Source organism: Triplophysa rosa, linkage group LG9 (genome assembly GCF_024868665.1).
Source record: "Triplophysa rosa linkage group LG9, Trosa_1v2, whole genome shotgun sequence".
NCBI classification, from domain to species: Eukaryota; Metazoa; Chordata; class Actinopteri; order Cypriniformes; family Nemacheilidae; genus Triplophysa; species Triplophysa rosa.
Window position 1 is genome coordinate 12,406,534 of NC_079898.1, and position 26,962 is coordinate 12,433,495.

The window sequence follows — 26,962 nt, forward strand, 5'->3', positions numbered from 1 at the left end:
AGCATCGGACCTCGAACTTAGAGGTTGAAATCATGCCGCGTTACAATACAAAATACAAAGTTCCACCAGCCAGAGGGAGATGAATGACACCACACACGTCTATTCACGAACAGGAAATAGAACTTACTTGTGGGATTTTTGATTTGTTAATGTCTCGCGGGCGAAAAGTTTGTTGTAAAGCAAGCATTACTGAACATGTACCGAGTAAAATATTACTGAAAATTGATTAGTAATGCCTTACACTACTGCGTTACAGCTAAAAGTAATATGTTACTGTAATGCATTACTTTTGTAAAGCATTACTCCCAACACTGCTGTACACATATTCATTCATGTCTTGATCCTGCCTCTGCTTGTCATGGTTTTCGAGTCTTGTGGCAGGATCATGACAGACCCACGTGTTTAATGTGGAGAGGGGCATGACATTGTTTTGTTTTGACGTGCCATTTACATCCCTCCGGTGTTGCGTGCCTTGGACCCGCCCCCTTGTTTCTCTGTTAGTGTCCAATCAGTGCTTCATTCCCTTCACCTGCCCCGTGTAATCTTCCCGTTAGTTTCCCTTAGTGTTTGATTCCAGTCACCTGCCCGTCACCTTCCTAGTGCAATCATTCCTTGTTAGTGTTTCCCTACTTCTAGCCCCAATTCTCTTTGTCCCGTGTCGGTTCATTGTTTGCCTTCCTCGTCTACTCGCTTGAGTACCTGCGTCGTGTCGTCTTGTGGATTACCCTGTTCCTGTTTACCTTGTTCCTGTTTTTGTTTGTATTCTTGTTTTAGTTATCGTGTTTTCCCCATCGTGGGTTTTTGGTTTATATTCAATAAAGTTGTCTGTTAACCCTTTGACTGCCTGCGCCTGGGTTCTGCCTCACACCCCCGGTCTTGACACCTTCGTATCTAGAAGGAAAAACGTGCTAAATTCAAATTACTTGAGGCAATTATCCAGTTGTGTATAGTTATGACAAAAATATGAAGAAAATGCTCTGTGTAACTTATCTTGTTGATTTTTTTCTACTTTAGATGCTGATGCTCTTGAGTCAGTGGTCTCCATCAAGAGTACTGGCTCAACCACCTCCAGTCAAGCTGATCGTAAGAGAAGGACTCTACCCCAGCTTCCTAAAGACGAGAAGATCAAGCGCTCTGAGATCGGTGAGAAGCAGGACACAGAACCCCAGGAAAAAGAAAGCCACAGTGACCACAAAGGTGACGGCGAGTCCCTCTGTGCTTTGGACAACACTTTGGAGTCTGGAAAGAGTAGCCAGGTCAAGACCTTCCAGCAGGATGGGAAACAACAGTCATCCTCAAAACCTTCCACTCGACCCCCGGGAAGTGGGGAGAGGAGGTCCGAGGAGAGCCGTAGAAGACATTCTGAGGATAAGTGTAAAGGAAGTGATGGAGAGAGGTCTGGGAGGCCGCTGGTGAGACAGGGCAGCTTTACCATCGAGAAGCCCAGTGGAAACGTACCAATAGAACTGATTCCTCACATCAACCGCCAGAACGGTGGGCGGGAGCGGAGCGACTCGGTGAGCAGCATGGACACAGCAACTCTTCTCAAAGACACTGAAGCTGTCATGGCTTTTCTGGAAGCCAAACTCCGTGACGAGAAGAAGTTGGACCCAACAGCAGCACCTATCGGTCCTCCACTATGTCCGATGTCTCCGGAGTCTGATATTGACACGGCGAGCACAGTGAGCCAGACGGCAGCTGACGGTGATCGCAAGGCTGTTCAGAAGCGGAAATCTCTCAGCACCCTTTACAGAGAAAAAAGCAACGCGAGCACCGCAGTGAAAATCACGACCAGTGCGAGAGAACGCTTGGAGAGGAAGACTAAAACCAAGACCCCAGACGCTCGCCGATCAGTACAAACAGCATCTCGTGGCCGGCAACCATCACAAGATCTCACTGATGATGACCAGACGTCTTCAATAGCCGTCTCGGATATCATGTCCTCGGACCAGGAGATGCATTCCAGCCACTCATACGCCAAAGGTCAATTCACCTCCACCGATGACCTCTTCCAGTCCAAGCTTGACACTAGCAAAAACACAAAGTCTGTAAAGCCAAGCAAGACACCGCAAACTACCACATCGGCCCTCGCAAAACAAGCAGGTCTGCCTCAACCCCGTCCTACGAGGGCGTCCCTGTTGCGCAGGGCTCGGCTCGGGGACACTTCGGACACCGACCTAGCGGATGCAGATAGGGTTTCAGTCGCATCTGAGGTGTCCACCACTAGTTCCACCTCCAAACCACCTTCGGGGAGAAAAGCACAGTCACGCATTGACCTGCTAGCACAACCTCGGCGCACCAGACTTGGTTCATTTTCAGCACGCAGCGATTCGGAGGCAACGGTCAGTCGGCCTACTGCGGCACGTGTGTCAGCAGAGACAGCCCTTCGTCTGGGGCTCAGGAGCACAAATCAGCAAGTCACTGACAGCAAGCTAACTGCACGCATGCGGGCCAATAGTGTCTCCAAGCTAATGGACCCCAAGACTAAGACAGCACCTGGAAACAGCACCCCTACTGGTAAGAACTATAAAAGAAAAAAATTGCATTCTAAATGTTTATGAGAATTTTACAGTTAAAGTGATAGTTCACCCAAAAATGAAAATTCTGTCATCATTTACTCACCCTCTTGTCATTTCAAAACTGTATGGATTTCTTTCTTCCGCAAAACACAAAAGAAGATATTTTAAAGAATGTTGTTAACCGGCACCAATACACTTGCATTGGTTTTGTGTCCACGCAATAGAAGTGAATGGGTGCCGCCGCTGTTTGGTTGCCAACTTTCTTCAAAATATCTTCTTTTGTGTTCTGCAGAAGAAAGTAAGTCATACATGTTTGAAATGACAAGAGGGTGAGTAAATGATGACAGGATTTTCATTTTTGGGTGAACTATCCCTTTATAGTAAAAACAGGGCTTAGTCACTAAACTAACAACCTCATAAAAGTTCCAGAAAACTGCATAGTTGCTTAATTTCTGTGAGTTACAGTATCTTAAAAAAAACATTTTGTATTCAACATCATTCATCATAATGATCCATAATGTTGTGATGTTTCCTGTGGATTGAATTGGTGTCATTTGTCATGTTTGACTGTTATTGTCTGTCTCGGCATGCTTGTTATATATTTATAAAGATCTGTTTTACACAGAAACCCAGTTTGATCCTGAAAGTGTTCTCACAGAGGAGGACGGTACTGTACAGTCTTTGGGCAGTATGTGTGTGTGTGTGTGTGTGTGCGTGTGTGTGTGTGTGTGTGTGTGTGTGTGTGTGTGTGTGTGTGTGTGTTTGTGTTTGTGTTGGGTTCTTTAATTACGTATAGAAGATTTAATACAGAGTAGAATGGCAAACTCGGACAGCTTCTCGCATGCTTTTAAATGTTTGAATTTATTTATGTACTTTTTTATAAGCAGTGATGAAAAGGAGCTCAGTGCATTCGCTTAGCGGTTTTCAAACTATTTTGTCAGCCAAACCCATTTGACCTAAATCATTTACTTGAAGTACTCCCCTGAGAAATTAAATATTTCAACATTTTAATAGCACATTTTCATGTTGAACTTCAAAAACATTTATTTTTTACATTTGTTTTGAGGTTTTTATAAGTAGAATTTTACATCATTATTGTTCTTTCTAAACATTTTCTGCTATTTACATTTTTTCAAAGTAATGGAAACAACTTGTGCGTGGTGCACCGGTAGACATGCACCTCACGAACCCCCTGCAATTCCCTCTTGAAACACCAGGGGTTCGCGCACCACGTACTATCCTATTAAATAACCATCAAGTTGGGGGGGGTTGTTTCACACACATTTTTGGAGTTATAAAAATACATTTAGTGTAAATAAATGTGTACACCCTACAGATGCTCTTGACTGTGCATACACATGCTATAAGGATAAAATCTATGCAAAGTTTTAAACATGAGGTCCAAATCCATAAAACAGATAATTTGGTCTAACTGCTCAAGAGTAAAATATGATTGCAGAATTGGTGCTTTAAAATAAATTTATTAATAGTAATGAATTATTTTAATGTAAATTCCTTGTAATTTGTCAATGAATGGTGAATATGGGAAATTGCTAGTGTGGAAATGCTGATGCAAGCACTGAGCAATAAGAATAGAATGTCCATGAATTTTGAACTTATTCCCCCTGGTGGCACAAGGTTAGAACAACATTATTTGTTTTCAGCTAATGGTCTTGAAAACATTTGTGTTTTTAAAGACATAATGGGGCAATCTGGAGCTTCACACTAGTAAGGAAACAGTAGTGACGGGGTATAGTTTATTATTAATGGATCACCCTAAATTCCTAACTAAGATCTTAAAGCAATACACCACCATACCAAATGAGACCTTTTCATCACTCGCTAAAGCAGCATATCTTGTTTGCGAGTTTGTTTTCTCAGAAAACGGCAATATATAACTTGTGGGTGTTTTTTCCTGTGGGTGGTTTGCTATAAAATATCACGAATGCACTTTGTACTTAATTTATACTAAATACACAATCTTCACTCCATACCCAAGGTTTATGCCAAATTAGTTCACAATGTTAACAATTTATAAGAATGAGTAAAAATGAATAATAACCAAGATTAATAAAGGCTGTAAATATGTGTTCATTGTAAGTTAGTGTTAACTATTGCATTGCCAGTGTTAACCTGTTCATCTGATTATAGTGTTACCAATTTATTTATGTTCATAAACCTTGAGCCAATGGAGAAGAAGAATTTGTGTGTTTGTTACATCATATAATACTCATGCGAGATGTTCAGAGCTCTCCTTTAACAAAGACCTTTGTCTCTTTCTGTAATGAATTGCAACTTAAAAATTACTCAAGAAGATTCCTTTAACCACTACCCCTCCTCGACTGTATTCATCTGTGTTTTTGTAAATCACACGTATTTCATAAAATCTCTCTCCTTTAAGCCAATAACAGGTGGAGACGCGTGCCTCCTGAATATGCCTCCACCTCTGAGGATGAGTTTGGCTCCAACCGCAACTCTCCCAAACACGCCCGCCTGCGGCCGGGCACGACCCTGCGCACCAGCCGGCTGGGTGTCTCCGCTCCTCTCACGACCAGCCCTGGAGGTCTCCTGCTCAAGAACAGAATGAGAGAACAGGAGGATTACATACGGGACTGGACAGCCCACAGCGAGGAGATTGCCAGGTACCTATCAACTCCTGTCCTATTCACACACATAAACACAATCACATACAACAAATACAAAACTGAACCCAAGCCGCTGTCAAGTGGCAATGCTACTGTATTTTGGCCAATGTGTAACCTGTTTATATTACAATACTGCCACCTTGTGGTTATTCTGGTGCACACTGAAATTAAATTCAGAATGTCAGAATTAACATTTGAAGTCCCTGTGAACCGGAAGTTGCGATCGTTTTTACTTCCGTATTGTGAAGCATTTCCGAGTGAAATGTAATTTTGAATGAGAAAAATAGTGGCTGTGGCTGTCGTCTTTCTCTGCGATTTGATTGGATGTATAAAAACAGCCGTTGCATTTTGAAATGGAACTGGCAGCAGACTGACAGTTGAAGGGGAGGAGTTAACGGATGCTCCGCCCAAGCCGTCTAACATACGTCATTTAAGATGAATAGTCACTACAGGAAGGATGTGCATTTTTCAGATTTTAACTAAAGATTATGAGGACACACGGATTTTAAAAAGAGAATGACCCACATTGATAAACTTTTTACAATAAACTCTGCAATATTTCATGAAATAGTAGGCATTGTATTTTTTCATTTCACTGGGACTTTAAAGGAATAGTTCGGGCAAAAATGAAAATATCACCCCTCGTGTCATTCAAACCCCTTATCACTTTTTTAATCTTGGAACCAAAACTCAGATTTTGTGAATAGAAAACCCAATACACAACTTTTTAAAAACTCCACAAATTTGTTCTGAAGAAAAAAGTGTATTCAAAGGATATGAGGGTGAATATATAACGCAACATTATAATGCATGAACTCAGACTTTAAAGTGACTTTAAAGAATGATTCTTGATGTCTTCGGCATGTTTAATCGTATATTCAGAAATGATGCATGTACTTGTATACGTGCATGTGCTTGAAGCCTATAGGGACCACCTAATGTGAATTTTGTTTGCATGATTGTCTGTTTATCTGTGAACCCCTAGTTTCTCGAAACCCATCTGAAGGTTAACAGGTTATTTCCCTGTGTGCGTAGGATCAGTCAGGACCTTGCCAAGGATCTGGCCATCCTGGCACGGGAGATCCATGACGTAGCAGGTGAGATCGACTCGGTCAGCTCCTCTGGCACCGCCCCCAGCACCACGGTCAGCACAGCCGCCACCACTCCAGGCTCCGCCATCGACACCAGAGAAGAGGTAAGCTTCTTTTTTTTAGCATCTGTTGAATGGATGTGAACTAGACAGTGATTGTTTCACCTTTATGTGTTTGTTGTTATTTCTCCATCATCACAGCTGGTAGAGAGAGTTTTTGATGAAAGCCTGAACTTCAGGAAGATTCCTCCTGTGGTACAGACTAAAGCCTCAGAGATCAACGGCAGGCCAGTAGAGCTTCGGCCCCGGGCTCCGGATAGCCTGGACCCTCAGACGGCCCTGCGCAGACGTACATGGAATCGGGATGAGGTGAGACCGGTATGAGCCTTTTAACTACATACAAATATATATCAGATCATTCACGTTGGTCTTGCTATCAATTTAATATAAATTATAATATAATATAATGAGTGTTAATATAAAAACAGCCATAACATACTTTAACCAGTTTTATTGCCTTTTTTTATTGGATGTTGTTTCTGTGGTAAATTATAATTGACACATTTTTTTACCTTTTTGATTGTTTTTTTTGCAGGCGGTGCTAGACAGTTTATTGCTGACATCGGTTTCCCAGCTGTCTTCAAAAATCCGACAGTCCACAGATAAAACTGCTGGCAAAATCAGGTCAGTCATGAAGCTATTAAAAGAGTACAATGTGTCTGATAATCTACTTACATTATAAAGAATTACACTTGAGCAAAGTAAAATACTGCAGATGTACAATACCAGTCAAACATTTTTGAACACTTACTCCTTTATTCATTTTTTTCCACATTTTGGAAAAATAGTAAGCTCATCAAAACTGTAGAGAACTATGAGGATTATGTTTTGACTAAAAAATCTAAGCAAGAAAATAAAACTTGTTATAATTGACCATCTTCAATGTAGTCACCTTTTCCCTTAAATTTGCAGAAATGTAATTTCTTGCCAAACTTCTTGCAGCTTCTTGAGGTTTAATTTTTATTCAATAAATAGTAGTAGTTTCTAATGAACAAAGTTTATTTGCAGAATTATATTTTGTCTATAAAACTAATTTTAGACATTTATAGATATAAACAGAAGATTAGAGACCAGAGATTGCTCTTTCTTATTTTGTATTGTTTTGTTTTTTTGTCAATTTTAAGGATTTTGTTCAAAGACAAGGACAGAAACTGGGATGATATCGAGCGTAAACTGTGTTTAGAAAATGAAGTCCCACTTCCCAAAACTACAAACAAGGTAAGATTTATTATCGCTGAGTGTCTCATTCTTGTACTTCATAGTGTCTTATTTTAATACCTGCACCTGTTTCATAATGAATTTTTTCTTTTTTCCCATTCAGGAAATTTCATCTATACTAACAGAGCTCAAGAGGGTGGAGAAGCAGCTTCAAGGTAAGTCTTACCACAAGGCTGATTCACGCTTATATAATATTCCCAATTCAATACTATCAGCTGATTGGTCCATGGTTACCAGTCACTTCCACTACGTATGGAGATGATGATAAATTCTTTCTCCCACTAAACCATCATTCACATTTTCTGATATATTTGTTCATCCCTGCAGTTATAAATGTCATGGTGGACCCTGATGGAACCCTTGATGCTCTGACCAGCCTCGGCTTGACCAGTCCTACCACTCCCAAACCCAGAAGCAGCCCCGGCACTCAGAGCGGATGGGGTCCTCTGCCCACTAATGGATCCACCCAGCCAACAATGAACATAACCAGCACCAGCCAAGAGTTACCCAGTGTGGGACTCAACTTTAACCGCTCACATCCCACTGGAGAGGAAAGTGCCATCGCTAGCAAATGATCGGAGCATTGGAAAACATTTCTCCTTAAAGGAAACTGGACTAACAAAACTCGTTCCTGAATGGATCTTCTATGTGTGTATGTATTGTATAGTGTACTGTGTATTCCCCTTTATGTGCCCGTGAGGATTGTGTATGGGGAATGTTTGATGTTTCCACCCTGTAGTGTAGCCTTTAGGATCTGACTACTTGGCGTAACTGAGCAGAACCACACCAAAACACACACAGCTGCATGTGACCGCAGGCAAGTGGCCGTCCATCTGTAGGCCAAATAAACTGCCAGACTGATCTCTTGTGACCGGATGCACACAACTCCAGTGCCTGTCTGCTCTCCTCTGAGCTTCACCTTTCCTTAACCTTTCAACAATCCAGTTTACCAAACTTAACAGAATGCAACGCACACACAGAACAATTTCAGTCTGTTTGGATGACTGTATTTCAAACTTTTTAGGCAGTACATTTTTCAAGATATTTACAATTTGGTGAATGTTGTTTTTTGAGATCTAGCAAAGTTTCTAAAAAAATATTGGATGCAACTGCGACGTAACTTGCAGACAAATGCATGGCATGCACCAATCCATTAGAAATCCTGGTAAAATCTTGATCATTCATCTCTTGATCAGCACTGTTAAAGGGATAGTTCATCCGAAAATGAAAATCATCTGTCATCATTTCCCCACCCTCAGATTGTTCCAAACCGGTATAAATTACTTTGTTCTGCTAAACACAAAGGTAGCTATTTGGAAACATGTCAGTGACTCCCATAGTATTTATTTTCCCTACTATGGCAGTAAATGGGGGATGAGATCTGTTTGGTTACTGACATTCTTCCAAATATCTTCCTTTAATTTATACAGGTTTGTAACAATCTGAGGGTGAGTAAATGATGACGGAATTTTCATTTTTGGGTGAACTGTCTCTTTAAAAGATGAATCAGCCTTACGTTTGTAAGCGATGTGTGTACTCACCGTTTTTCCACACATAACATTGTCTGTGACCTCATGGCGCTCTGATACCTTACAGCCTTCTGTTCATAAAAACGTGTTTCATCTCTGTGTGCATTTACTGTATACAGAATTTGTTTTCTTCTGCTGCTTGTCTGTATTTTTAGGGTGGGTAGAAAAATAAACCTGAACCACTCACCTTTCCTTATGATGACCTGTAGGAGAGTTTTTCTTACATATAATGCAACTGTAAGTAGGAAATAGTAGTTAGGTACAAGACAGAATACATGTAGTGGGCTTTTCTATGTTTTGTATAATGCCACTAAGTGCCCAGTGTTCTGAGTTTAGTCTTTTGTGGAAAAGATTTGATTTATTGTCCTAAAGTTTCATTTTGAACATCAAAAGCGTAATGTGAAATGGAATAAATTCAGAGCAAAAAAAGGTTATGACGCCACTACATTTCAATATACCCACTCAAAGGTTCTTAATAGTGGAACTTACATACAAACATAACCTGCGTATGACAGCCGACCACTTCATGAGAGTGAGGACAGCAGATAAAGTGCTTGGTACATCATTTTCCCTGTGCGGTTTACACATTCTGTATCATATCAGTGTTTTTTAATGGTTTTAATAAATGTACGGTTTATTTATTTTTGTTTATTTTAATACATTTTATTGTTATGCCACTTTTTTGTTCATTTTTTTTAAAGAATTTTTGCATACTCTCAATACATAAAGGGGGGAACAACATATTCAATAAAAGTTTTTTGTTTAATTTGGACAAGAGTTTTATTGTTTCTGGTTTGAAAAATGTGATATTATTAAGCGAAGCTTTGAAAGTAAATCGATGCGTATAAAATACATACTTCAAATTATACTATATAACAACAAACTAGCAACCAAGAAATAAGACAAATATAAACATGGCTTACCATTTTTCATATTTATACACTTTATATTAAACAGTACAAAAATGCAGGACTTATCTACATAATATAACGTGAATAATGTTGCTTATATACATTTGCTGTAAAACATTACTTCAAAGTCCATGGAATACAATGTACTACTTTAATGCTGAGCTCAGCGTTTGGAGCACATCTACGGGTCCAGCGTCAAACTTTTCCAGGACTTTGCCTGCTGTCGTTTGTACTGCTCCAGTTCCTAAGTAAAGAGACAGAAAATGCATCATCCCTTATTCATTACACATATAGCATACTTTCATCAAAAGGAATGAGATAAATTAAATGTTTTTAATTAAAATACATGTGTATAGTTACTACTGTGATGTGGACCTCGTTAGACAGAATGGCTTAGCTTTATTTCTAAAGAAACTGCATACATTAAATGTAATTAGCTTTAAACGTTTTATACATCTAATTCTATTAATATAATTTACAAAAATGTCCATTTTCATTTACGACATTTTATGTTTAAATTCATTCATTAGAACACGCCACAAAATCACCACAGAAAATGTGAATGTCTGGAGATTTTGTCTGGGTGTACTGTACTGATGACTCAATGACAGAATAAAACAGTACAGTGTAAAGTACAGTAGACTTAAGGCTACTGAAGGGCAGAGTGTGTTTAGTGTTGGGTAACTTTCGTTCACGTATTTTAAACAACAGCAGAGCAAGTATCAGTTTGGAGCATCAGTCAATCTGAGCACAGCTCAGTACAGGCAGCTTTTACTGCAGGGTAATGTAAAGTCATGACTAGAGGTTAACAGAGGACAAAACTGTGGCGTGTGTTTTAGATCATCTGGCAACTGTGGTGATCTTCATGTGAAATAAAGTTTGTACCTGGTCTTTCTGTGCTCTAATTGCATCTATAAGGGGCTCACTATACTGGGGGTCTTTGGCAGGATCTTTCAGCTCTGTACGTTCCTTGGTGTTCTGAAATAAAAATTTACAGAAAGAGTTTATCTGTTGTGAACGTTTTGTGTGTGGTGTTGTCTTTATCAATAGCAAAAAGTACCTCTGAAGGGAAAACCCTTTCAAAAACCTTTTTCCAAAGATCTAAGGGGTTTTGAGCATGTAGGGCTCCAATATCAACATCAGATGTTACAGGAGGACCTAGAGGATGAATTCATCAAAATACAATGAGCACATATAAAAAGTGAATTTGTACATAAACAAAGGTGAACGTTCATATTTAGATGCTGTCACTATTTTGTTTTTTTATATCATAATGTGCTACATAAAGTCTCTACATAAGAACTTCAACATGATTAATAATGCTATACAATAAAGATGGCCATTTTACCAATCTGACTGAGGGAGTCTAAGCCAGCTGGAATAACCAAGGGTTTGCTGGGATCTGTAGATACTGACTTTCTAAAAAACATAAGAGAAATAATACACTAATCTGATATATCACAGAAGAACAGAAGATCTTAAGTTCACAAGAACGAAAAGTTCATACGGTCTTTCAGTCCCAAACGCCAACTGATTAACTAGACTCCTGGCTTTAGACATTGTCGCTTCTGATTTGCTGTTGGTGAACTATGAACATTCAAACATAACATCACTATAAACAACAGAAATAAACAGGTTTATTTAGAAAAGCTGGGATGTAACAAAAGAATGCAAACAACATGAAATAGGTAAGATCTTCTCACAATCAACGACGCTCCGTAAAAGTGGGCAACAAACCGTAGAGTCTTACAGATCACCTTTCTCTTCTCTGAATCAAAGTCCTAAATCGAAGGGACAAATTCAGTGTGAATAGAAGGATTGAAGATTTAAGATGCATTTTCCACAAAATGTCAATAATACTATGCAGTTTTTACCTGAAAGATGTCAAACTTGCTACCAATTATGAGTAGAGGGACTGTAAAGGGGCTGATGAGCTCCCTGTCCTGTTAAAGATAGAACGTTCAATGTCAGAGATTGCAATAACAACTTAACAAAAGCAGTACACGTTTTATTTACAGAAATGCGATTTCTGTTCGCATATCTCACCGGATAGTCTTTGTGGAGGACTCGTGGAACTCTGTTCTGGCTTTGTTGTTTGCCAGACCTGGATTCTCCTGTCTTCTGAGCTGAGGAACACACTCTTTCCACATGGCTTCGAGCTGAATCAAGCAGTCTCTCCATAGTCTCCCACAAGGCATTGGGTTTAGACAGATCCAAAACAAGCGCCACAGACAACGTACTGCGAAAACAAACAAGTTAGTTATGTTTGCATTTCAAATGTTATTCCTTATGCTTTTTCTCTCATGTATAAACAGACATGCATATTAATAACAATACGTTAAAATATCAGTCAGACCTGATATTGTCAGCTGTTATGGGAATCTGAACTAGGTCTGATAAAGACATGCCTCCTCCTAATTCCCAGAGATGAGCTACGTCTTTCGGCTACAGAGAAGAAAAGATGCATAAACACACTCGAGATAGTATGAACACAAACACATTCATGTACAGTAAATGAAAATGTTAACATTGTACCGTGTTATGGCCTCTTGCTCGTCTACCATAAGTGTACTCCAATGCAAGAGTGGGCTTAGGTGCTTCATCTCTGGTTTGAATAAAAACAAACGTGAAATGACATGCTAAAAACGAGATTAATGCATATCAAACTTACCTGTCGAGAATTCTCAGCAATATTGTTGTTTTACCCTGGAACAAAATGTGGATTATCAAATATACGTGTTTGTTGATAACAACAATAGTTTAGCATTAACACATATCGATTAGTTTAAAAACAGTCTTATATTTCAGGCACGTTTACCCCTGCTTTACTGCCCATAAAAAAAACAGTCCTCTCGGTGGGGAAGTGCGCATCTTCTTCAGTGTCCTCTTCATCATCCCTGTTCTCCCTGTTGCGAACCTCCGCTGCAGCCACATCCCATAATGTGTTCACGCTTTGAGACATTCATATAATCTTTTAATAACGGCAATGTCCAGCCAGTGATTCGCATGCATGTAATTCCGATTACTGAATAGCTTTTACGCTAACTCAAATTGAACGGGGAGGAAAATGATAATACTGTCGAAAATAAGTCGTTCAATAACTTACCTAATTTTAGGCATTACCACACAATGTTCCTTGAATATACTGTATGACTGTTTTCGTGAGACAAGTTAGATTAAATTAGATGCTTCAGTGGTTTGCAGACGCTTGATTACTGTTGCGAGGGGTAACACGTCGCTGTTTGATGATGTATTCATCAAGCGCATTATGGGAAATAGAGTTTTTGTAAGCACATCTATATAATAAGATTTAAATATTGTTTATATTTGGGAGTATAATCAATAGTCTGTCAAATGTAATACGATAGAGAATTATAAATTATAACACCTTTTTATATTATAAAACTATGTTTGTTTTTACTGAATGTAAATCACAGCTTGCTTATAGCCCATGCTGTGGTGCTGCTAACCTTAGTTCACCTCACATGAAAAAGGAAAAGTAGGGAAGCGGATTTAAGAAAATCATGCATGATGGATGAAATACCACGTGGCCACCATAGACAACAAATATCAGAACTGTGTTCAATGAACATTTTCAATGGCAGATTTTTACGTTGGCCCCTCAATCCATGTGTTAACATCCCAGCTCACAACCACAATCTTTAGCATAGCATCTTTGTGTGTGTTTGACATAATAGAACAAGAAACACATGCACCTTTTCTGATAAAAATACTACAGTTGAAATGGCTATATTTTTAAACCTTTATTATGTGTAACAATAAAGTACTTACAGTCACACTAGAAATAAGTCATTATAGATAATATTTTGGATAAAATAGATAGCCTACATACGAATGGATGTATTCAGATTTCATATGTCTCAAGTGAAATATATACAATATAGAACCTAGAGAGACTACGTAGAAAATAAAGAACATAAACTGTAATTTTATTGTTATGTAGCACACTCAAAAGGTTAACGTCTGATGATGTGGTCTCTTATCTTAAAGCTGATGATGCCCAATATGATAAGTGCAGGCAGGAAAGCATAAAGCAGAAGGAAGTCTTGTGTGTAGCGTGAGGGGGCTCCAGGATAACCCTCATCTATGATCTTATTGCCGTTGTCTATTACACATGATCCTGGAAAACCAGCTACAGGTGCTGCGTGAGAGCAATGACGATGTCAAGATATACACAGCTCATATACCACAAGATTTGTAAAGAAAGAATTCAATTAAATTGAGAATTTGTCTTACTACAGGAGAAGTTCAGGCCATAGAACTCAGTGACGATGAGAATCTCACAGCCGTACTTCTGGAAGGTCAGATAACTCAGCCATTGGAACACCACAGGCATTTGCTTAAAACCCCTATGGAATTAAAACAGATTTGAATGTTTTCCCCTTTTTTAGTTTCTTATATTTCAAATTTCAATATAAATATTACCTTAGGAATCCAGAGCCCACCATGATACCCGCTATATTGAGTAGAGCTACCCCACTATTGACCATGTTGGGGTCTTGAACAACACCCAACAAGACCAGCGTTAAGAGTTCTCCTACAATATGAGGCACCAGGACCACTGCTGAAAAACACAGGAATCTAAAGGGATCTGGGTTCATGCCAACAGTCCTACAAAACCACACACCACACACAGAGAAACAGCATCAAAAGTGAAAGATTACAAAGATTTCCAGGCCTCATAAACTCAGATTTGAACTCACCTGACATAAGTTCTGTGAACTCAATTACACACCCTCATACTGTACTTACCAGTACAAGAACGAAGTGAAGACGAAGATACTGATGATACTGAAGGGAAGAATATGAATAACATAAGCCAGAAACATCTGCCACTTCTGGTACAAGCCATCTTTACTCTCCTGATCAGAAATGGCCCTTAAAGCGGGAACTGTTGAAAGAGAGCATTATCATTTTTAATCATTCTATTTAAATGGCTGAAACAAAATGTGAAAATACAGTAGCATACATGTTTTGTAGCACCAATTATGTGTTATCTCAAACAGATCCATATTCAAAACCAAGCAATGTTCATGGACAGTTTAGAGAACATTCTGCATTCTGCATGAGAAGCATTCTCTTATCTGGTGACCTACTGTGAGATGTGATCTCTTATCAGCCATGAACTGATATGTAAATAATAGAGAAAAAGACAGGAATTATGTTTCCCCGAAGGATCGGCTGAATCTAACTGTTGCTTCACCTTACTTATCATCTCTGCTCTGTAATTTGTGATTTGGGAATTTACCTGCAGCGCTGCATTTTAACAAGGCTACAAGAGCCGTCTTTTACACATGTTTTCAAATGTTTTTTAAAGGTGCTGTGAGTCATTTTTTGGAAGATTTATTGACAGAAATGCAATGTAATATACATAGCTATGTGTTCAGAGGTGTATAAAGACCTTACATAACGAAGCGTTATGTTTTTATTACCGTCAGCTATTTCTATCTACAATACATACACCGCGGGTCCCTTTGCATGGAATTCATCATGTTGTTTCTACAGTAGCCCTAAACGGACAAACTGCTCTACAGAGCGCGTTTCATAAATACATTATCTCCGTCGGCAAAGAAGCAAAAGCCTGATGACATCTTAGTTCTGTGTCAGCCGCCGCAGTGCTTCGAAAGGGAGGGGTGGGCCGAGCTGTTGGTTTCATTTCGCAACCTCACCACCAGATGCTGCTAAATTTCACAAACTGGACCTTTAAGTCTCAAAAAAAGGAAGGTTTTCTGGATCAGATGCAATACTCACACAGGGCCACAGCATTCAGCATGCCGGTGTAGGGCGATGCACCCATGGCTTGGTAGATGATGCCGATTCGGTCCTGCACGGCACCTTTAGATACATTGATATCCAGCTTCATAACAAAAAAAGCAATAAAGAGGCCGTAGATGAGATTCTGAGAGAGCCGCATGAGAATCCCCATTTTGTCACGAGACACATTGCGCACAGTCCTCCTGCATACATGAATGCACAAAAAATATACAATCAGTACCCTATAGTTTAATGAAAATGAAATGAACTGAAACTGAATCAAGTCTTGGTTTTGGTTTACTGTCCCTTTAAGCAGTTTTTGTCAGTATGGCTACGGTACCTAAGCAGAACGTTCAGTTTGGACATGCAGTTGGGCGACTCCTTGCTTTTAAATGGGATCATGGGTTTGTCTGGTCTCTGGCAGCTCTGTTCGATCCTCTCCAGCATGTTTTTATAGATGTCTGAGCTGCAGTAGGCTGATGTAGTGTCATGCATCCGACTGTAGGTGGCAGCTTCTCGCTCACTGCAGCGAGTGTCCACCGAGGTCAGATCCACTGTCAATCAAAACAGATTTTTTGATTAAGTTGAACAGGTTGTCCCACGCAGCCCCTCCCACCCCAGCTGTTTACTATTTGAAGCATTAAAGGTAAATGATTTATAGCACTACACTCTTATGCCAAAGCCCTACCGTATATATCGAAGGGGTTGCAGTACTCGGGACACTCATATCCACAGCTGCTAAAGAAATCGACCATCTCTCCAGGCTGTCCACAGAACACCAGTTCTCCTCGACTCATGATGGCTATTCTGCTGAAGATCTGTAGATGTTTAAACATGTGTCAGATGTTTAAACATATAGCTTGCTATTGCTATAGGTTGTTAGAAGAAGAGGACATATTTAGAGATATCTTCTCTGTCTACTCACTCTGAAAAGTTCTGAGCGGGGTTGATGTATGGTGACTATGACTATTCGATCCCTTTTGGCCAGTTCAGAAAGCAACACCACAATGTGATTGGCCGTCATGCTGTCCAGTCCTGTGGTCGGCTCATCCAAGAGGATCACTTCTGCGATTACGAAACAGGAAAAAAAAATACAACAACTGGCTCCTCAAACTTTCTAAAAGTCCACTTTATGTCCTTTGAGACACAAGTTTTTAATTCAAGTCATTTAAACAACTAATAGATTTTTCTTTGTTTAAAGATAGAGGCAAATTAATTGGCTGATGAATTCATTTATTGCATGATTGGAGAAGGCAGCAGATGAATGCCGCTCATAATTGCCGGTTTATGTCCAGTTTGGAGTGGTCTTGACTAATCCTTAGTCCACCGTCCCAGAAGACCCCCGAGGTCCAATAAGCCAGATAAAGGCTCTAGAGGGACACTCAAAGACCGCAGCTTAATATTAAAAATGTGATAGGCCTGCTTATTCTGCTTCACTCTCTTTCCATTATTCCAATCCTCAGTAATCCTTCGAGGGACCTTGGGTCGCTATACTCTGCATTTAAATAACATACTGTAGGGTTACATCATCTGAGACTATAGCGTGTTTGTACACTAAGACAAGACAAATATGATATTGTTACAATATGTGTTACTACTATGACTAAAATTAGAAAATAAAATATTGATTAGCTCTCCTATGATTGTAAGATCAACTTCTCAAATGTTCCTCTGCAGAGCGCATGCACTTACTTGGGTCCTGAAGCAGCTGGCTGGCGATGGAGACCCTTCTTCTCTCTCCTCCAGAGATGCCCGGGAAAACACGGCCCCCAATCACGCTGTGAGCCACATGTCCTAAACTCAACTCTGCCATGACTGCGGTTACCTACGGAAAGTTTTGATTTTTCATAATGAATAGATATGATAATGTCCATATTATAACTTCCAGTTTATTGTTTATGAAGCTGTGTATTAATCTTTCAAATATGAGAGGACTGCAGGTGAGCGAAACTCACCTTTTTGCGTATAGCCTCAGCAGAGTGCTGTCTCAAAGCCAGCTGAGCTGTGAATGTCAGAGTCTCCTCCACTGTCAGATAACTCAACAGATTGTCACTCTGAGAAACAAGCAGAAAGCATTTCTGTGTAACCATTCAACATAACACTACATATTTTCCACAAATATTATTTATTTTACATTATATTATACACAAGTGAATAACTCCTACTGGGGGTTAAAGTTCAAGGAAAGTTAACAAGTCTGGTTTAGAACTTCTGATGGAAAGGGTATTAAGACCTATGATGAAGCAATATGTGCACCTTTGGCTTAGAAAAGCATTTAATTACTCGGTTAGATTATAGCTTCCTTGCCATAAATTGAATCTGTAAAAATTACCTGCAGTAACTGCCATCTCTCTACGCTTATTTAATTTAGCAGAAGATATGCATGAATGGCTCACAATATTATAATGAAGTCATGTATGGTGGCTGCTAATTTCCGAGTTGACTTGAAAAACTAACTTTTCTGTCCACTTTACTGAGTTTGTTTAATGTCTGGTTGTGGAAGACTTGACCTCCAGTTACCTATCGAACACATTCACCCGCATACTTTCTATGACTGAGCAAAGTTCTGTGACAAGCACTGTCGCCAAAGATAACTACATAACACACACAAAGACATTTGGTGCTTTGAAAATGCCATAAAAATATTAATCTTCATTTTACTTGAAAACATCTTGTAAAATAAACTCACCTGGAGCACATAAGAGAAGCAATCTTGAAATTGTTCCCTTTTTAGCTTTCTTCCATTTATAAAAACCTCTCCCAGTAGGTTACCAGTATTCCCAATTCGTCCCGCTATAGCATCTAAAAGAGTGGTCTTACCAGAACCTTAAAACGCAGGTCAATATAGTGTTTATTAACTTTATGATATGATTTGATATTTACATTGATGAACATTGTCTTTGTAACTGTATGAAATTGTATCTAAAAGGTCATTGATGGCTTATTTAGAGATTTACTTTATCATGCCATAACACATCATGTCATAACACATCATGTGATGCAGCGAACAGTATTGAACTCTGTGACGATATTTGTCATATCACATTTGCATTATTTTTATTAATTATTATACTCTCAAACCCTAACAAGCAGACCCAGTACATACTGTATAAAGACAAAACCAAATTATTAGGAATATGTATAGGAATTACACAAAATAAAACTGCATATTCGTTTGGTATATTTATTAGTCTAAATGTTTTTTATGTTTTATGTTTTTAAATGTTTAATATTTATTTATCTCCTATGTTATTGGTGTCTTACCTGAGTTTCCCAGAATTCCCATGATCTCGCCACTGTCCACATGAAATGACACCTCATTCAATATTTGTCTTGTCCATTTTTTTGTAAAAGATGGAAGATCCCACCAAGGTCCTACACGCTCACTGAAACATAATTTTCACATGAAATAATTATTATAAACAAATATGACATTTTTTTTTTTTTACACATTCATATTTAAAAGTTATTTATTAATAAGTAAGCTTAGGTGGTTAATCTGTAATTAAATGTGAACAATACAATTATTTTAAATACTTTTCTTTTACTATTACTACTTCAACATTGAATATTATTGTTGTTGTTTCTTAAGTATTTAAAGTTAATTTAAAATAGTTTGGCTATTTAATTGTATAATTAGCCAGAAACAGATTTAAAATTAAATTAAAACTGAAATTAAAATATTTTACATAATTTTTTTTGTGTATTCATCCAACTTTTGTTCATGACCTGATCATGTCTGTAATATTTTTTATGTCTTTAAAATAAAATAATCTTGTCAAGCAGTATTACAGCAATATAAGCAACAATATATAGTCTATATAAAATATACCTGCAGTATATACCCGCTGACACTATTTTAAAGCTGTCATGTTAGAAGGACTCAATAACAAACAGGCAATTCCATTCTTACCTTACAGTATAGGAAACGTTTTTGACACTCAGGCAGCTTGAAGGTTCTAGGTAGTTTGGGTTTGGAATGACTGTCCCCGTCTCTGATACCATCTTAAAAGATGCATTATTCTCCTGCATGGGATAAGATCTAATCGTTGTCATTTCAGCTTAAAGACTCTCATAAGAGTTTCTCAGTCGGGTCCACTTGTCAGCTGTCTGAACATTTCACATTGCGTGGATGAGGGAGAACCATAAACAGAGACTCTTATCAGTAGAACTTTGCTCCATTTGCTATATAGAGTAGGATCTCTTTGCCGTCTCATTTCAGTTTTCCAGGACAACAATAGGAGCAGGCACTTCTCTAAACAAGAAACTGGTTCAGAGGGGCACAGACCCCCTTCACAGACACTTCCACTGGACAGATCTTCAAGCACTATGTCAGACCAGAGCGTTTTTCACTCGGGAGATGTCTTCAGCTCCACAACCGTCAAACAGAGCATGGTGAGTTCATGAAGCATGTAGTACGCAGAAATGTTAACTTTCCCTGTAGTAACCTAAAGTTTATTATTGAGTGTATCTTCCTGTTGTAGCTCAGTTGTTTTAATGTATACATTTATAGCACTACTTCTGAGCTATTGATTTTTAGAGTTCATTTCAGGAGACGCTGTTCAAAAGGCTCCATTACATAAATGGACATAACTGAACCCTGAACCATCAAATTCTCTTATCTACTGACATTTGATAGATCTGATAAATAAAATGCAATCATAATATACTGATATTACCTGATAGTGTACACTTTTGCAATGGCAATGGCAACCGCCACTAACTTTTTACATTTTCCAACACAAACAGAATCGAGACGTCAGACTTTTCTCATCGCCTGAAGAAGACATCAGTCTGTATTTTACTTACAGTGGGGGTCGCAATGAACTTGAAGTTCGCAATCTGAACTATGAGGTTAGAATTTGAATTTGTTTTGTTGTTGTTGTTCTTTTACTCAGAAAGTCATACAGGCTTGAAATGACAAGAGAATGAGTAAATAATGTATGAATGTTCATTTTTGAGTGAACTGTCCCTTTAAATGTGATAAACCATATTTGTAGCTATAAGACCTGTGTGAATGGAACTGAATGACAAACAGTACATCTAATAAACAGCAGTCACACCATTGATTTTGTTAATGCTCAGACAAAAAAGTTATAGCATCATCGATTTGAATATTATCAATGTAATGAAAACCATTTCAAAGTTTGCCTATACCTTAAAGGGCTAGTTCACCCAAAAATGAAAATTCTGTCATCATTTACTCACCCTCAGGTTGTTTCAAACCTTTATACATTTCTTTGTTCTGCTAAACACAGAGAAAGATATTTGTAAGAATGGTAGCAATTTTCAGTTCTGGGACATCATCCACTACCATAGTAGGAAAATAATATTGTATCTTTTTTTGTTCTGTTTAAAGCGGCCCAAACACACGTGGTTTCTGCCAATCTCATATTAATCTTGAGTACCTATAGAGTAGTATTGCATACTTTGTATCTTCGAAGAGTATTTAGTTTGAGCACATTTATAAAAGATAGATACAGCTGTACGATTTTTTCCGAAAGCATACGGAGCGTGCGGGGGGGGGGGTTGGGGCTTCATGAACTAAAACATGCGCATCCATTGCCAACAAAACACAGACATCAGTTTCACTCACCGCATGCGGTTCATGTCTGTTATCTTTTAGCGCTTGGACGGCTCCATCTATCAGTTTCAAACGATCTGCAAATCCAGCGTTATATCCACCATTTATATAACATTCGTCACCCAAATGCAGTGAACAAACGAACACCTGAACTTCGCGAACGTATGCTCTCTCTCTCTCTCCTGCACACAAGTGAAAGTGATGTCTGCGCATGCTCCTTCTCCTGCTCTCCTTGCTGCCACGTGGGCGTGCCACATGCTTTTCCGGGAGAATTGTCCATTAAGGGACTAAGAAAAATTGTTACGAAACAGTTTTATATGTTCGAAAAAAAACTTCCCCGAAACCTGTACGATTGCTGGGGGAGTGTATCACGTACAGAAATACTACGTAATACGCCCAACTCGTTTTTTAACAAGTTGACCATGTTAAGCATGAGAAGACAGCACGTTTAACAGTGTAAAAAAGTCAGAATGCATGACACGCCGTTGCAGCACCCCTTTAACACAAAATGACATATTTTGAATATGGGAAAATTTAGGAAAACAAACCTTTGACTACCATTTTAATTTTTCCTACTATGGTAGTCAATGATGTCACAGAACTGAAAATTGCTAACATTCTTCCAATTATCTCTTTCTGTGTCCTTTAGAAGAAAGTAATTTATACAGGTATGAAATTACATGAGGGTGAGGAAATGATGACAGAATTTTCATTTTTGGGTGAACTGTCCCTTTAAAGTTGATTAAACTCCAAATATCTATCAGCGCCACTGTATAACGTGATGTTCATCTATACGTGTTCACAGGTGGACACAGCAGCACAGATACCTTGGTATGAGAGGCTGTCCGAGTTTAAGATGCCCTGGGAGATGCACAGTAACAAGCAAACAGCCATTAAAGATTTAAACTTACGTGTACACAGCGGCAAGATGCTTGCTGTCATTGGCAGCTCAGGTACGGTGTTCAAAATCTTTGAGTAAACTTTATTTATAAGAATTTGTTGAACAAAAGCATTTGGGAAAAAAGAACGAAAAGTTACAGGCACTCGTCGTTTTAGGTTGCGGGAAGACCTCGTTACTAGACATCATAACATGTCGAGATGAGGGCGGCTCTAAGAAGTCGGGAGAGATTCTGATCAATGGCAAACCTTGCACACGGTCCCTGGTGAAGAAAAACATCGCGCACGTGCGGCAGGACGACCGTTTATTACCGCATCTCACAGTGAGAGAGACGCTCGCTTTTGTAGCTAAACTTCGGCTGCCAGCACACTTCAGTCAGAAGCAGAGAGATCAAAGGGTGAGTCTGAGATGTGATATACAGTAATCACTCTATGCATACTACTGTAAACTCCGCCCAGTTAAAGGTTACCTGTGATCAACCGGTGCCTATTTGACCTCGACAGGTTGATGACGTCATTGCAGAACTGCGTCTGAGGCAGTGTGCCCACACGCGGGTGGGAAATGAATATGTGAGGGGGGTGTCAGGGGGTGAGAGGAGAAGAGTGAGCATTGCTGTGCAACTACTCTGGAATCCTGGTGAGACTAAAGTATTATATAGACGGTTTCAGCGGCAACAACATAAACAAACGTCAGTTGACCCAAACTTAACTTACGGTAGACCTCCGCAAAGAATCAATAACCGCTGAGTAGTCTTATTTTAATGTAATACAATAAAATATTAATATGAATATTATTTAAATATCAAATAAATTGTTATATTATAACCAAACACAAACCGGAAGTTAACTTAGGGCCAGCGCATGCTTCAGATGCAACCGTCATAGACCGTTTCATGGGACGCGCGCGCCTGACCACCAGTTAGTGCTAGTGTCTAATAATATAACTATTTATTTTTTATTTAATTTATTTTAATGTTGATTTGTATTATTATTTTACTGTATAATAATTGTATTAAATAAACGTTTTGTTGTATGTTATTTTATTAAATAAAAACATTTGCTGAATTGGTCCTGTAGTTCGGTCGCATTTAAACAAACCTGATATCTAGCGGTTGAGCTTGGTATCGGAGTCTAAATTCAAAATATTGGAGAGAAGTTTAGCAAAGTAACGGTTCTTCTCGGTTTCTTTTGATTGTTATCAGAAATAATCTACAGGCACTCAATTGTTTGTGAATGTGTACCGGAAGTTCAGTTGGGGTCACAAAAGTGCACATGCACAGTAACGTTTGTTTATGTTGTTAAGATGAAACCGTCTATAAACTTGTTATTAACTGTTATTTATTCCTCTCTTAATAATACTGTACATGCATCTTAGGTATTCTCATCCTAGATGAGCCTACCTCAGGTCTAGACAGCTTCACGGCCCATAATCTGGTCATTACATTGTCCCGTCTGGCCCGAGGGAACCGTCTGGTCTTGCTTTCCGTCCATCAACCCCGTTCTGATATCTTCCAGCTCTTTGATTTGGTGGTTCTCTTGTCATCTGGTTCAGCCGTGTACTGCGGTCAGGCCAAAGACATGGTACCCTACTTTACCGCTCTCGGATACCCGTGTCCACGGTTGTGCAATCCTTCTGACTACTATGGTGGGTGGGAAAGATCCGGTGCCTTTAGTTCATTTTTGGTTTGGTTGTTGGTTCAGAACTGTCAACCTCCTTTGCAGTGGACTTGATAAGCATCGATCGGCGTAATCCTGAAATAGAAGCAGCGTGTTTGGAGAAAACCAGGACATTAGCAGCACAGTTTGTAGAAAAGGTGAAGAACACAGAGGATTTCATGTGGAAATCAGAAGATTGTGGTTCACAGCAGGACAGTCCTCCAAGGTAAATCCTAACTTCTTACATTTATATGAATATAGTTGCTTTCACACCAAAACTATTTCATATAATCAGTTGTTATGAGCTCACATATTAGTATAAAAAAAGAAGTGGGCAGATTCGAAAGCTGATAAAACATTTTCCTACACCATCAGCATCGCCCCCATCTCAAAGACAGAAGCAGTGATCACCGTGTCCCAACAGGAGAGTTGTCTGCCGGGTAAACTGCACCAATTCACAGTCCTGATCAAGTAAGTTAAGTCAAAGAAACACTTTGAGGCAAATTGATTAAGAATCAAATGGTATTTTAATAATTCATAGCTGATTCATTCACAGCTTCATGTCTCCTGACAGATGTTTTATGCTACTTTCAGACGGCAGGTGTTTAATGACTACCGGGATCTGGTCACACTGATGGTTCATGGTTTTGAAGCCCTGCTGATGTCACTGCTCATCGGTTTTCTGTACTATGGGGCTGGAGAACAGGGTCTTTCTGTCCAAGATACTGTGGCTTTGCTCTACATGATGGGGGCCCTGACCCCCTTTGCTGTGGTGCTGGACGTCATAGCAAAATGTAAATATACAAATTGCAGTCTATCGTTAAAATGTTAAGGTTATTAATGTTTTTTTATTGTCAATTAAAAAGAAGTGGCGTAATGTGTTGTGTTCCACAGGTCATTCAGAGAGAGCCATGCTTTATCATGAGCTGGAGGATGGAATGTACTCTGTCACCTCATACTTTTTTGCCAAGGTACATAAACGGCATTGTGTAAGAGTTTTAACAGAGGAATGACAGTGGTGTAGATGAACCTTTGTGCTCCATAGACAGACTTAAAGCAGAACAAGAATATGAAAGGCAAATCAGTGTTGATTTTTAGTAGAGGTCATGAGTTAAATATTAGCTACTGTTTGTTTGAATCGTTTGGCTGTTGGACTTAGTCACAACTCTGAACTATATTTATTATTATTAATTGTTATTTATTATTATTTGTTATTTATTAGTTATTAATTAATAGTAATAATTGATATTAATCGTTATTATTATTATTTGTTCTTTATTATTTATTAATTGCCATTATTAATTGATATTAATCATGATTATTATTGTTATTATTTGTTATTTATTATCTATTAATTAATATTATTAATTGATATTAATCATTATTATTATTAGTTATTAATTGATATTAATCATTATTATTATTGTTATTATTTGTTATTTATTATTGATTAATTGTTATTAATAATAATTATTATTATTATGCTGACCTTAGGTAGTAAAACTCATTGTCTCTTTCAGGTCCTCGGTGAGCTTCCAGAGCACTGTGTTTTTACACTGGTATACGGTGTGCCCATCTACTGGCTGGCTGGGCTCAATGGTGCTCCCGATCGATTCCTTCTCAACTTTCTGTTGGTGTGGCTGATGGTGTACTGCAGTCGCTGCATGGCACTGTTTGTGGCAGCAGCCCTGCCAACATTGCAGACGTCTTCTTTCATGGGCAACGCGCTCTTTACTGTCTTCTACTTGACAGCGGGCTTTGTCATTAGTCTGGAAAACATGTGGCTGGGTAAGAACGTCACAAAATTCACTTTAAACTATCGCCCTTGATAGACAAAATAATACAATAATAAATAATACAAATGTAATAATTCGTGTTACAAATACCATTATGAACTATCAGTTGTTTACCATTAAAATCAATACAAAAATCCTATACGTACTGTATTTTGGGCCTCAGTCCAGTAGGATGTAGTAGAATAACATCCCACCTATTGAAGACCAACAGTGACCATTATAGTTACCTCAAAAAACAAAACAAGTCCCATTATAACCGTTAAATCCATTCAAATATCTGTGCTGGTTCTACTTTTCTTTTTAGCAGGACAGTAGCTTTAAATCGTTTAGTTTTTGCTCTACGTCAAATCAAAATGAGTACTAACTTCTATCCCCTCAACAGTGGCGACCTGGTTTTCTAACATATCATTCATGCGCTGGGGTTTTGAAGGAACGCTGCAGGTTCAGTTTCGTGGTGTCAAAATCCCAGTCTCTATTGGAAACATGACTATAGAATTGGATGGTATTAAAGTGAGTAACTCTGACATGTAAAACACTATTCTGTTTCTTATCACGGACACCAAGCGTACCTAGTTCAATTGTTCCAAATTGTTTTTCAGGTTGTGGAGATGATGAAAATGAACCAGTATCCCCTTTATGCCTGCTACCTGGTGCTTATCACTGTTGCTTTAGTTTTCATGCTCCTCTATTTTCTGTCACTCAGATTCATTAAACAGAAGTCCAGTCAGGATTGGTGAGTGTAGTGTAGTCTTTAGTAACAGCATAAAGTTTGTGTAAATACACCTAGATGAGCTACAATTGGACATGGTGTTGTGCTCATGGTACAAAAGACATACTTGGACAGAGAGATTAAGCTTGTAAGCTTGTAAGTGTGCAAAACCTTTTTTGATTGGGGGAGAGAAAAAGGTTTAAAGCTACACCCTGGACATGAGATTTGTTTACAGTCAGTACTGTGGATTATTGAGGTTCATTGCACTACTACTGGCTGCCGCTGGATGGCAGCAATATACAATGTTTCTTTGCACTTTGGAGTTGTTTGCCATCGTTTAATTATTAACCTTTTTAATAAACCACTCAAGCATGAATTTGGTACCTAGCGTTCAACAATCTTTTCATGTGACAAATTCGATTTCATTCATTCATGTCTTGTCTTTTATTTACTTTTGTACTGCGTAATCTATTTGTGTTATTGAACTACTGTATGTACTACCACATGTGTTGCGACAGCTTTGTTTACAGGCTTGGGCTACTTTTGTGTAGCCTACACACTGCACTAGTGAAC

General features: G+C 38.7%; 4 protein-coding genes across 7 annotated transcripts in view; 2 read left to right on the forward strand and 2 right to left on the reverse strand.

The window, feature by feature from the left end:
- cep170aa (centrosomal protein 170Aa) overlaps positions 1-9,252 on the forward strand; it is a 33,633-nt gene extending 24,381 nt beyond the window's left edge. The window contains 8 exon segments of the mRNA XM_057341789.1: positions 1,015-2,517; positions 4,921-5,161; positions 6,200-6,359; positions 6,456-6,623; positions 6,850-6,938; positions 7,439-7,532; positions 7,636-7,687; positions 7,860-9,252. Of these exon segments, the coding sequence (XP_057197772.1) occupies positions 1,015-2,517; positions 4,921-5,161; positions 6,200-6,359; positions 6,456-6,623; positions 6,850-6,938; positions 7,439-7,532; positions 7,636-7,687; positions 7,860-8,107 (2,555 nt within the window). The 3' untranslated portion in view covers positions 8,108-9,252.
- Positions 9,253-9,911: 659 nt separating this feature from the next.
- Positions 9,912-13,207, reverse strand: dync2li1 (dynein, cytoplasmic 2, light intermediate chain 1). Of its 3 annotated transcripts, XM_057341790.1 has the most exons (13): positions 13,079-13,207; positions 12,791-12,923; positions 12,644-12,678; positions 12,508-12,577; positions 12,329-12,417; positions 12,019-12,211; positions 11,847-11,915; positions 11,676-11,753; positions 11,480-11,559; positions 11,321-11,391; positions 11,033-11,130; positions 10,858-10,950; positions 9,912-10,216 (listed from the first exon to the last, which is right to left on the reverse strand). In XM_057341790.1, exons 1-13 carry the CDS (start codon positions 13,090-13,092, stop codon positions 10,154-10,156), a joined length of 1,086 nt encoding a protein of 361 aa, XP_057197773.1. In that variant the 5' UTR covers positions 13,093-13,207; the 3' UTR covers positions 9,912-10,153. The 3 variants fall into 3 exon arrangements, with proteins under 3 accessions (XP_057197773.1, XP_057197775.1, XP_057197774.1); XM_057341792.1 differs by lacking the exons at positions 12,644-12,678; positions 12,791-12,923; XM_057341791.1 differs by lacking the exons at positions 12,644-12,678; positions 13,079-13,207 and having other exon boundaries at positions 12,791-12,881.
- A 533-nt stretch (positions 13,208-13,740) lies between these two features.
- On the reverse strand, positions 13,741-20,043 carry abcg5 (ATP-binding cassette, sub-family G (WHITE), member 5). 2 transcript variants are annotated; one of them, XM_057342260.1, is made up of 13 exons: positions 19,661-20,043; positions 19,012-19,133; positions 18,437-18,573; positions 17,703-17,801; positions 17,440-17,572; positions 16,673-16,812; positions 16,436-16,565; positions 16,088-16,301; positions 15,745-15,950; positions 14,746-14,884; positions 14,419-14,604; positions 14,230-14,342; positions 13,741-14,134 (listed from the first exon to the last, which is right to left on the reverse strand). In XM_057342260.1, exons 1-13 carry the CDS (start codon positions 19,801-19,803, stop codon positions 13,950-13,952), a joined length of 1,947 nt encoding a protein of 648 aa, XP_057198243.1. In that variant the 5' UTR covers positions 19,804-20,043; the 3' UTR covers positions 13,741-13,949. The 2 variants fall into 2 exon arrangements, with proteins under 2 accessions (XP_057198243.1, XP_057198244.1); XM_057342261.1 differs by lacking the exons at positions 18,437-18,573; positions 19,661-20,043 and having other exon boundaries at positions 19,012-19,085.
- Positions 20,044-20,054: 11 nt separating this feature from the next.
- Positions 20,055-26,735, forward strand: abcg8 (ATP-binding cassette, sub-family G (WHITE), member 8). Its single transcript, XM_057342259.1, has 13 exons — positions 20,055-20,147; positions 20,478-20,601; positions 22,137-22,284; positions 22,388-22,626; positions 22,733-22,865; positions 23,604-23,873; positions 23,951-24,110; positions 24,260-24,355; positions 24,479-24,678; positions 24,779-24,855; positions 25,405-25,672; positions 26,063-26,190; positions 26,280-26,735. The coding sequence occupies exons 1-13, from the start codon at positions 20,077-20,079 to the stop codon at positions 26,415-26,417; spliced, it is 2,052 nt and encodes a 683-aa protein (XP_057198242.1). The 5' UTR covers positions 20,055-20,076; the 3' UTR covers positions 26,418-26,735.
- Positions 26,736-26,962: the final 227 nt, after the last annotated feature.